The sequence below is a fragment of the Dysidea avara genome, chromosome 5 (genome assembly GCF_963678975.1).
Source record: "Dysidea avara chromosome 5, odDysAvar1.4, whole genome shotgun sequence".
NCBI classification, from domain to species: domain Eukaryota; kingdom Metazoa; phylum Porifera; class Demospongiae; order Dictyoceratida; family Dysideidae; genus Dysidea; species Dysidea avara.
The window spans coordinates 27908345-27920953 of record NC_089276.1 but is presented as its reverse complement, the minus strand read 5'-3'; the positions used below and the strand labels follow the sequence as shown (position 1 = coordinate 27920953).

The 12609-nt window shown below is 38.2% G+C and overlaps 1 protein-coding gene across 1 annotated transcript in view; it reads right to left on the bottom strand.

Annotated features, from left to right (window-relative positions):
* LOC136256336 (uncharacterized) overlaps positions 1–12609 on the bottom strand; it is a 78912-nt gene that overhangs the window by 50061 nt on the left and 16242 nt on the right. Inside the window, exons 4-7 of the mRNA XM_066049269.1 lie at positions 2767–3504; positions 2462–2716; positions 1609–2417; positions 1502–1552 (exon numbers count right to left, since the gene is read on the bottom strand). Coding sequence (XP_065905341.1) covers positions 1502–1552; positions 1609–2417; positions 2462–2716; positions 2767–3504 — 1853 coding nt within the window. The remainder of the gene's footprint in view (positions 1–1501; positions 1553–1608; positions 2418–2461; positions 2717–2766; positions 3505–12609) is intronic.

Here is a 12609-nt window from a genome sequence, read left to right as displayed (position 1 = left end):
ATCTAGGATATTTAAAAGAGAGATTCTGAAAGTTGATATACATAGCTGAAAAATAAGTGGGAATCTCTCCAGAAAATTTTGAGATTTTAGAAGCTCTGAGATCGTATTATAGGCTAAGTTAAATTGACAATCTAATGCTTTTAAACAATACTATAGGTAACTGGCAAACTGTGACTAAAGTGTAGCTTTGATTGTCCTATTAGAGTAGTTACTTGACTGATCAATTAGAAATCTCGATTGTTTTGAATGTAGTGGGAGGTTAAAAATAAAGTGTTACTGAGGTTTTACAAGAGCACATTGAATCCTATGGACAAGGGAGCATGCAACTCCATGCACTACTACCATTACGAGCAAAATTCAAACATGGCATCTTGTGACGTATATCATTAGTTACATCGTTCTTACACACAACAGGTATACACAGAATGGGCTGCTACTCCATCATTTTGTGTGAAGGCAGTGAAGCTGCTTCGATTGGGAGGCTGTCAAGTTGAAGGAACAGCTTGGAATAGTCCACTGGATCACTAGCAAATGTAGAAAAGCTGTTCTGTCTGCCTGTGCTACTATTCTTCTGTCATGCCATTCAACTTCATTTCTATTGCTTTACTTTGCTGTGCCATTAATGTGACGTACTCAAGCATGTGTCACCATATAATGTCCTAATAAGGAATTCTCAAAGTTACTTTTATAGTACATGACAGCCACGTTTGACTTTCACTGTTTACCAGAGTTACATGCTCCCTTGTCCATAAGATTCAATCTCCTGGGGTTTAATAGCTATAGTTACATGCAAATGCATGCTTGTGACTAAAATACAGTGTTTGCTATGACAAACTGTCAATACAACAATAATGAAGCTAGTAAGACTTCCACTGAACTAAATTTAAAAAAGTTTCTGTCGAAACAACCTAGACCTGCCACTGTTTTATGACTTTACATCTTTTTGGTGCTCTATAATATAGTAATATACTATCACTAATAATTGTTAGCACTCTTAGGAAAAACATTGTGTCTATGACCTCATATCACACAGCATGATATAATGCTTTCTACTCCAAATTCCTATTATTTGTTTCTTCACCATTCTCAAATGTATAAGTGCATGATCTCGTGCATACCACACCAAACAAAAGAATGGTCCTAGGTACAGCTGTACATCATGAAATCAATTTCCATAACAAATAACATATGGTATGTACAAGAAGCAACTCTGCAATCATTCCAGTCACTATGGATTCCTATTATAAATATTTTAGTCACAGCAAGAAAGTCTTGATGTACTACCTGCACCTCAACACCCATGCAGTAGTAGAGAGCAATGAGGACAAACGTAAGAGCAGTCACTTTATAACTATAACTAGCTGCATAGTTTATTTGCAAAAGCACTCCCCTCCATGCACTCTTTATTCTGCTCCACCACTCCTGGTGAGTGTAAATATTGTGTTTTAGAGTAATTATTAGCTTTGTACAAATCATGCATGTCCATATTACACATACGTACCTCGAATTGACAAACTTGTGTGGCAAGGTTGTCACTTGCAGTAACTGGTAACTGTGATCAATAACAGAAATAAACATGATATTTGTTATTCTATCACATTAACTGACCTTGTTAAAGAAGGAAAACGGTCCAACAATAAGAGCACTACCTGTGGTCAGTATTGTTCCTGGGTATACTGCCACCTGCTGTATACCATTTTGGTAGAAGTAACTTTGATACTGCAGAACATTTAAAGCTATGAGAGCAACAACGTGATTAGGAATAGTCCAGTAGATGATTGTGTGGCTAGTCTTTGCTATTGCTAGTAGTTGTAAACAGTGAGGAGTAACTTCACATTTCTCTTGTATCAGCAATCGTGCATCTAGTATGTGCTGGAGGGTGAACTGATGCAGTTGCAAGTTAAGCTGAACAGCCAGTACAGTGTGTGTACTGGTATCATATGGCACCATGTGATGAGATGGTGATGGTATGGGATACTTTGTAACTAGCTGTGATGTATCTATCCTGTCATCAAACTGACCGAGAAGTGCCACAGCTTCAGGAACATTGCAAGTTTCAACTACTGTGGTAAGAATAGAATGGTCCATCCAATTTGTAAAAGGAGCAAGCTTCTGTACCAGTGTTGGAGTAGATTTGCTTCCTCTAAGGACCTCCGTGTACTGAGTAGGAAATAATGGGATATTGGCTTGTTCACTAGCTCTCAATGAATTGCAACTGTCAGCAATTATCTTCGGATCAAAGGACTGTAACATTTCTTTTACCCGGATTGTTGTATCCAAAAATTTTGTAGCAATGGAGGATGGCTCAAAAGTATTGCAGATGGTATCCATATCTTCTCCACCCACTTCTTGCAGAGCTTCTGGTTGAGTGTCATCAGTAGTATTAACAGACCTTATCACTGCAGAAGTTTCTAGTGCTAAAGATAAACATTAAGAATTGTCTTAGTAATTGTACGCTTACCATTAACCAGTGTTTCCCCAATCCTTGTCTGGCTTTCGTTTTCCATAAGCAATTCACAGAATGACACCAGTGTCTTTCCATCCATCAATCGAACTTGCTGTAAGATCAGACAGCTCTTGTGGTAACTACTTTGAGCTGCCATAACAACATCTTCACTGAGTAGTTGCTGGGATATCATCAGCTGCATAACCACCTCAGCATCCATGTTGACTGACAAGAAGTCATAGTAGTGGTCAATGAAGCCTTTGACTGTTGCTGTAAAAAATTTAAGTGAAGTGATAAAACAAATATTATGAAACACTTACCAACATTCTCTGGAGGAGGTGGAGTTGGCATAGCAACAGCATGTGTTGTTAGTGGATCATAAATTACTGGGTAGTGTGCTATCTGAAGCCATAACAAGTGAATTTCATTAAACATGTGACATCTGGTAGATGCTGACTGATATGCACTATCCACACAATGGGTAGGAATGTACCAGTGGACCTCTATACATCCTGGTTTGATATTGTCAAGAACACATGTCCCTTTGCCAACATCCATGATCACTGTTTCCAATTCAGTTTGAAACTCCAGAAGATCTGCAATCGTCATGTTGCTAGCATCTTTCTCAAGTTTTGTGACAATTTTTGTGTAATACAGTTCTTTAATTTCTTTGCTAGGAATATTTGGTAGCAGATCAATGAGCTTTCGTGAAAATACAGCACTTTTATAATTTTTTAGAATTTGCAAGGCCTGAGGAATGTTAGATGCTCTCACTATTGCTTGTAACATTCGAACATCAATCCAACTCCAGTAAGGTGAAACAACTAGGGTATCCAACAACATATCAATATTTTGGGCACACTGTATCTCTGTTTCAAGTTGTTTAGATAGCTTCACACCCCTAGGTGTCTTCTGTTGTACTATGCAAGCTCTCCGCAGTGATGGAAAATGTGGTTTCATTAACATATAAGTGAGGTTTGTTTGTAGTGCGATAAATGCTTCACCAACATCATCAAATTCTGCAAATTCTTCAGTAGAAATCATCATGTCTGTGAAATCTATGTACAGATATGAAATGATATGATAATAGCCATGTCACTGTTGCATGTGCTGCCAAAGAAATATGGTGCTGGCATGCAGACAAAAGAATGTTGTGTACTATATAGAATGTATATACAAGTTTTATGATCTGGCATCTAGTGTTTGTTTGTTTGCTGCGTCAGTTTTCTCTGTTTCTTTTCTTTTCGTTTCTTTCTTTTCTTTTTTTTTTTGAAATGTATGCTAAATTTTAGAGAAAGATATTTCATACCCAATGGAGCAAAGTGGTCTGAGATAAATGGAGTTCAACTAGTTAAATTAGGTTAATGTTGCAGTCGCGCATGCGTGAGTGTATTATGACAGTGACTAACCCGAAACTCCACCATGGCTGGAGAGAAGATTGGGCAGGCACACACATGAGAAGGGTTGGCAATAATTGGAGAGTAACATTGCGCATGTGTTACAAGAATATCTCATGGTCACCTCATTTCATCATTACACTCGCCATTTTAGCTGTAGTTTTTCACATTTTATTAGAACTAAGTTGAATTGCAAGGTCACAACTGTTTCTATTGGGAACATCGAACTAGATTGAACCAGACCCACATCCCTAGCAGGTCCACTCCAGAACAGTTCAACATGTTTCGGTTTGATACAACACACATTTACACCAACCGGGAAATCACTTTCATTCAAGGATATTCTTTGTGGTGGGTGTGCAGGGAATATCCCAGAGGTTTTACGGTTCCTATGGCTTGGAGGGAAAGTCGGTTGCCTTTCTTTGGCATGCAGAAATTCTTGTGGCTTCAGAGAATGGTAGAATCTCCAAGCATTCCTACCTCCAAGCCTTTATAGTAAAACATGCTGTATGCGTCATGTAAAATTATTGAAAAGAGGGCCTATTTGAGAATTAATAGGAGAATCCATGGAACTCTGCATACCTACCAAAACAACCACCATCTGTTGATGGTAGCTACCCACTCGCAACAGGGTAAACCCTGCTGACCAGGTTAAACTGACAAACAACATTAAATGGAGTTTAACTAGTTAAACTCGGTTAATGTTGCAGTCGAGCATGCATGAGTGTATTATGACAGTGACTAACCGAAGCTCCACCATGACTGAAAGGAAGATTGGGCAGGTGCACACATGAGAAGGGTTGGCATTAATTGGAGAATAACATTGCGCATGTGTTACAAGAAAAAGGTACATAGAGAGGTGTTAGAACGCATGGTGCTGTGTGGCATAGTGAATCTTGTCCCACCCACACCACTCCCATCTACCAACTATTTCATCTTAGTATTTTAGAAGATAATAATCACTAATGGATTGTTGGATGAGGTTTAGTGTAATAGATTTCCCAGAAAAAATAATAACAGGGTGTATACTGCTTACCAATTACTGCTTACCGCTTGTTGCATTTATGTGTATTACTTACTGTCCATTGTTACAATATAATTATTACTTCCTTCCTTGCTGTTACACATTTACACATATTGCATTCTTGCTTTTGTTACATTTACGCCATGCATATAGCTTACTTGCTGTTGTTACATTTGTGTATATTTCCCTACATGTATATTGCTCACTTGTTGCTGTTACATACATGTATATTGCTTGCTTGCTGTATGTTGTCTGTTACATTATGTATATAATGCTCATTTACCATTTAAACTTTGCTTACATGCTGCTGCCACTTATATGTACATAGCTTATACTTGTTGCTGTTACATTATTTGTGTGTATACTGTTAGTTTACATGCTGCTGAAAGTGTACATTTGTGAGCTCACTGCAGGTTCCATTGCTGCTCATCAAATGGGAATGCTGATGGGCAGCTTTTCATGGGCAAATGTCAGTTCCTCAAATGGGAGTACAGACATGTGGCTCTTTCATGAGTCAATGTCAGCTCCTCAAATTGGAGTGTTGACATGCAATTCTTCATGGGTCAAGTCAGCTCCTCGAATGGCAGTGTTGACATGCGACTTTTTTTATGGGCCAATGCCAGCTCTCAAAAAAATCAGAATGCTGACATGTAGTTCTTTCATGGACCAATTCCCGTTCCTCAAATGGGAGTGTTGACATGTGACTCTTTCATGGGCCAATGTCAGCTCCTCAAAAAAATGGGAGTGTTGACATGTGGCTCTTTCATGGGTCAATGTCAGCTCCTCATTGTGAGAGGTATAACATTTCTATAGAGTGTTGCCTCTCAGATAAGAGTGTTGAAGTGCTGCTCATAATGGACACATTTTCAGCTCCTTATCCTCGAGAGCTCCAGCATGATGTTTACACAAACAAGTGCTGTCTCTCAAACTGGAGTGTTGGTGTATTACTCTTCATGAACAAGGGTCAGCTCCACACATGTCAGAGGGCATACTAGCATGCAGTCACATCTGTGACAATGTTGGCCTTGCCGCTCTGAAGCAGAGCATTAAATGGGCTCTAGCTGCATTTGCAGCATCTCTATTCCTGATAGAGGGAATGTGATAGTACCGGGTCTCAGTTGGATGGTTGTCACACTTTCAGACACACCACATGTGGCCTTAAGGAAGGAATTTTGGGTGTAGAACACCTCTGTGCACCAAATCCCTTCCTTGCCCAAGTATCTGTTTATCTTGAAAAATAAGGGAAATTTGACCTCAAATTCGGACTAGATAATTTAAACCCAAAGTGTCAACCTGGCACACTTACCAAACCACCACCACTACATCAGTTTGTGGGAGACGAAGAGCTACTGCAGCATCCAAGAGGCAAAGGTACGTGTTGAAGGTTAGTCAAGTGGTCAACATGCAGTATATGATGGTTCACTATAGTAATGAATTATGTTATTATAAAAAGTAAACAGATATGTGCACAGAAAATTTTACATTTGAGTAGGAATCATCAAAATAAAAGGGAGGTTATCTACTCCTGTAGGTATACTAGTTCACATCTTCAGTCGCCTGTCAACAGTCTGAAGTAGAAGGCAATATTTGCTGTTTTGTCTTGGCCTTCCTTGCTTCTTGATGATATCTTGATGTACGAAAGTAATAGCGATAAATTCATTTCAACCATAGTAGTGTATTTAGATCTAGCAATACTCACAAACTTGACAAAACCAGTTATGAGATTTCACCAAAATCTTTGCAATCAAAAGTGGTCATGTGGTAAGAAAGAATGATTAAACCAATGGTGCTTTGTGGGAAACAGTTTCATGTGCTAATGAAATGTACTCTTTCTAGGCTTGCTTGTTATGCATAGAGAATTAGTTAAGAAAGCAGTCACCCTATACAATAGTCATGTGTGATGTTCTAAATCAGTTTATTGTTCAGTATGTGTAGCAAGTTTTGCAATACTAAGCAAAAATCAGACAAATTTTGAAGACACTTAATGTTGTTTGTCAGTTTAACCTGGTAAGCAGGACTTACCCTGTTGCGAGCGGGTTGCCACCGTCAACAGATGGTGGTTGTTTTGGTAGGTGTGCAGGGTTTCATGGATTCTCCTATTAATTCTCAAATAGGCCCCTTTTCAATGATGTATACAGCATGTTTTACTACAGAGGCTTGGGGGTAGGAATGCTTGGGGATTCTACCATTCTCTGAAGCCACAAGAATTTCCGCATACCACAATATTCATAATGGAAACCCTGCACTGTCACATCCTGAGCTAGCCTCAAGATGGAAAAGACAAGGGGAAAATAAATGGGATTTACTAAACTTCCCTGCTGGGACTGTCTGTGGTGCATGTTTAACCTCCCCACACCAGTGTACATAATATCACAGCAACCAGGCAATCTAAGTAAACATAACAACAACACTTAAAATATATACGCAAACAAATACAAGTAAGACAACAGCAAGTAAACAGTACACGTAAACATAATGGCACCATATACATTAATTCATCAACAACATGTAGCAATACACATGGATTGCAGCAGGCTTTTACTACAATATACGGACACCCTTCCCTAAGTAATGTTAAATGTCCAAGTAATCAGGGAGTGGGAGAAGAAGGGTAATGCTGGTTGATGGTACACATTGTCCACTGCCAATTTTTGAACACATGGTGCATCTGTACATGTGCAAGTATTCTTATTAAGGTACAACTGTTCCTATTATTCACTGCAATCAAATGCCTGATGCTGCTATCGTGTTCAACATTAACTTAGCTTAAAGATATTTAAACTCCATACAAAAAATGAAACCAGATCCATTACAAAACTGGATGGCTGTAGGTTTGAGGCTTCCCAGTCCAGTTGTGGATTTTTTCCTCCTGTTCAAACATATACCCCTGTACTTAGTACCATATAACAACAAACATTGGTGAAATTAAGATTTGGTGATCTGCTATTAATTTGCAGTTGGCAAAAATTAAATTTGGCAAAATGCTCTCACTGAAAAATTGGCAATGCAATGATGCAACCGAGGTTGTATGTCATGTAAGCTGACACAAGGACAAAGCATACATGCTATACAATTCTTCTTGCAATGAAATATTTATCATAGTAGGGACCACAAAGGAGTAGGCGTGGACCATGAAATAACATCACCCTAAAACCAGCCTCAATTTTCCCTGACAATGATGAGGCAGTATTGGTTAGGCACTGGTAAAACTAAGCCAAACAAGCCTACAGATCAACCCGAGTTGCTTTTAACAAGTTGGTATGGAATTTTTAAAAAATTATTTAACGGAATTTTCTACTGACTGACTGAGCAACTGACTGATGCCTTCAGACAAGCTTAACTCGACAACAGCTAAGGTTACGTGCTTAATTTTTTCACTGTTTGACATCACTTTGGCCCGAGAGGTGCCTTTTGGCATACCACAGTACGTACAATGCATTCTTCATGGACTTACCAATGTCCTCCTTTGTGTCCCATTCATCTTTGCTAACAGCAAAAAGTGTCGATTTGGCGTAGCACATGATGGCTTCCCTTCGTAACAGAAATCGTCTGTATTTTTCATAGTGGCTACTTTGATTGCAGAGGTGCTATTCGAACAGTTCTTAATTCGTACTGCTGTGTAACGCATTGGACATGGCCAACAACAAAGCGTAATGGATATTTCACTTTTCAGACGATAATTGATATAACTGGGGCACACGTCACCATTTCTTTCTTTTGGTATGCGTGGATTGTAGAGGTGCTTTTCAAACAGTTTTTGATTCGAAATGTTGTGTAACGGGTTGAACATAACTGACAACGGATACTTCACTTTTCAAACGATAATTGATATAGCTGGGGCACGTGGCACCATCTCAGATGTGGTATGCATGAGTTCACCAGTCATAATAATTATTTACAAAAAAATTAACAAACAAGTACAAAAAAATGGAATTTTCAATTAGAGTAGGGACCATTGCACATCGATAAAATTACTTAAACAAGCTGGAGTAGTGCATGTTATTAAATCACAGTAAAACAATAAGAAGTGTTATCCCTACTGTGTTCAATATACCATAACGGAAATGCACAGTAGGGATATAATACTTATTGTTTTACTGTGATTTAATATCATGAGCCACACCTATTTGCATATGTGGTAAGGTGTGTTTAAGTAGTACAGTGCAACCTCTCTTATCCAGGCAGTCTGGTACACACTACTGTCCGTATCTCAGAAATGTCCATAACTGCATGCTAACATGTAAAAAGTGACTAACTTAAATACAAGTAATGTTGTTATTACTATCAGTTAGCGCTATGCAGCTCAGCGGGTAGTGGGGGAAGTCACTACAGAGCATTCATGGTCACTCCCCTACAGTGTAAAAGTGTTATATCACCTAGCAACCAAGTGGTAGTTATTATTAGTAGAATAAACAAGCCACCTAACAGGTAAACAGCAACCTTTTGGCTCCCTCCTTGTGCTTTCAAACTTCATTATTGTCAATAGACTACAAGCCATGTGACTAATTTGGGCTGTCTGGCTATCAAAAGCTTGGACACAAGGTATGAAAATAATATTGACAAATTTAAATTTGGAGGTTTGGTGATTTAGTTTACCGCCAAATTTTGTTATATGATGTAATGTCATTAAACAAGCTGTAGGACCGGGTGTCCTACAGACCTTCCGCACTTGTGCTGTAAAGCATTTAATATAAATAAAAATAAAAAAAGATTCTGTGACTGAACGCATGCCAATCAATTACTGAAACTCACAATGACCATTCCGCTTTGCTATGTTGCACCCATTATACAGCATTAGAAACAAGAATTGTATGAGAAGCGCCCATGCAATCAACCCACGAAAAAAAAATTATTGAAGCCATGACATGTTACTGCTGATCAACACCTAGCCACGTAATAGTGGGAAAAGAAATGGGAGACAAAATGTTTGTTATAGGTGAGAGCTACTGATGTGAGAATTGTTATATGTTGCTGTGCTGAAAAGGTGTGCATGCATTGTAGCTGCAGCAAAAAGGTATGTCTTGAGTAAAACTTATATCAAAGAGTAAAGAAATCAAGCACTAACTTTATCCATAGTTCAGTCAGCTATATTAAGTTAAATGTTTTTATTATTATATCACATTGGCAAAAATCTGAGTTCTGTGCCTTACCTTTCCTTATATCTTAATTATGCTGGTTGTTATCTTCATGCAACGAAACCATATCAAGATGTTGTTAAGTTTTCATATCAATAGACACGCCAAAATTACTTAAAGTACTCATGCCGCTGTTAGAGGTATTACTAGCTGTAGAAATCATACTTGTAGCACATAAGATTGACTATGCCCCTTTGTGATTCAGCAGCACTGGACACGTTCCCTCTTGAAAACATCGCATAGGTGAGGACCACTCAAGATACTCTAATAAGGTAGTCACCCTAATACAACAACCATGTTACATACTCTAATAGAACAGTCACACATGTATATATATTTTTATAATTTAAAAAATGAAGTAGGCATCTATGCAATAAAAAGTAATGAAATAAGAGATGAATGATGGTATTACAGCATAGCTCAGTGCTACTTTGGCACATTAGCTCTAACAATATTTTATTCAGTGCCAAAGTAGGGACTTTCCACCGAGCTATGCTGTAATACCATCTTTCATCTCTTGTTACACTACTTTTTATTGCATAGATGCCTATTTCATTTAAAAAATACTAGTTTGTTTAGTTTTTGTTGTAGCACAGCTCGACTTGATCATACTTGCATGACTTTTGTATTAAAGTGACTGTTGTAATAGAGTATCTAATCCAAAACAGCCAAGCTGTAAAAAAAGTGTGCGGCCCTCAGAAAGGCTATGGTGAAAAAAGATGTGAAATCCAAGGTGGCGGCCAAGAAATGGCTGTGATGGTAGGTTAATGGTAAAAATTTTAATAATGACAATTCAGGTAAATTTTGTGAAGCGGCACAAAAATTCACCTGAATTGTCGTTATTAAAATTTTTACCATTAACCTACCATCACAGCCATTTCTTGGCCGCCACCTTGGATTTCACATCTTTTTTCACCATAGCCTTTCTGAGGGCCGCACACTTTTTTTACAGCTTGGCTGTTTTGGATTAGATTTCATTTCTTTTTGTATTTGTATACCCCAAAGCCGGCCTATGGCCAGCTTTGGGACTTTTTTAACCTATGTTTTTTTTCTTTACTACAGGAAGAAGTAAAGATGAAGTAGATATACTTTAAATATTTTATCAGTAAATGTACAAATTATATATATAATACATATGTGACCGGATTTGCAAAAAGGGGCCTTCCACACACATCCAATTTGCCAACTTTGACAATTGATAACTTCAGATTGGAAAGAGCTATTGCCTTGAAATTTGGGCAGTGGTGATTTCTTTGCAGCTAAACTCTCCACATGATGGTTTCTTTGTAGCTGAACTTTCTACAAGGCAATTTCTTCTAGCTGATCTCTCTACAGGGAGATTTGTTTGTAGCTGAACTATCTACAAGGTAACTTCTTCTAGCTGATCTCTCTACAGGGTGATTTGTTCGTAGCTGAATTCTGTACAGGCGATGTGTTTGCAGCTGAGCTCTTTACAAAATGGTTTCTTTGTAGCTGAACTCTCTACAAAGTAACTTCTTCTAACTGATCTTTCTACAGCGTGATTTGTTTGTAGCTGAACTATCTACAAGGTAATTTCTTCTAGCTGATCTCTCTACAGGGTGATTTGTTTGTAGCTGAATTCTGTACAGGTGATTTGTTTGCAGCTGAGCTCTTTACAAAATGGTTTCTTTGTAGCTGAACTCTCTAAAAGGTAACTTCTTCTAACTGATCTTTCTACAGGGAGATTTGTTTGTAGCTGAACTATCTACAAGGTAATTTCTTCTAGCTGATCTCTCTACAGGGTGATTTGTTTGTAGCTGAATTCTGTACAGGTGATTTGTTTGCAGCTGAGCTCTTTACAGAATGGTTTCTTTGTAGCTGAACTCTCTACAAGGTAACTTTTCTAGCTGATGTCTCTACAAGGTGGCTAGTTTGTAGCTGAACTCTCTACATGGTGGTTTCTTTGTAACTGAACTTTCTACAAGTTGACTTCTTCTAGCTGATCTTTCAATAGGGTGATTTGTTTGTAGCTTCACTCTCTACAAGGTAACTTCTTCTAGCTGATCTCTCTACAGGGAGATTTGTTTGTAACTGAACTCTCTACAGGTGATTTGTTTGAAGCTGAACTTTCTAAATGATGGTTTCTTTGTAGCTGAACTCTCTACAAGTTAACTTCTTCTAGCTGATCTCTCTACAGGGTGATTTGTTTGTAGATGAATTCTGTACAGGTGATTTGTTTGCAGCTGAGCTCTTTACAGAATGGTTTCTTTGTAGCTGAACTCTTTGAAAGGTAACTTCTTCTGAACTCTTTGAAAGGTAACTTCTTCTAACTGATCTTTCTATAGGGCAATTTGTTTTTGGCAGAATTTTCTACAGGGTGATTTCTTTGCAGCTGAACTCTCTACATGGTGGTTTCTTTGTAGCTGAACTCTCTACAAGGTAACTTCTTCTAGCTGATCTCTCTACAGGGTGATTTGTTTGTAGCTGAACGATCTACAAGGTAACTTCTTCTAGCTGATCTCTCTACAGGGAGATTTGTTTGTAGCTGAACTCTACAGGTGATTTGTTTGAAGCTGAACTCTCTAAATGATGGTTTCTTTGTAGCTGAACTCTCTACAAGTTAACTTCTTCTAGCTGATCTCTCTA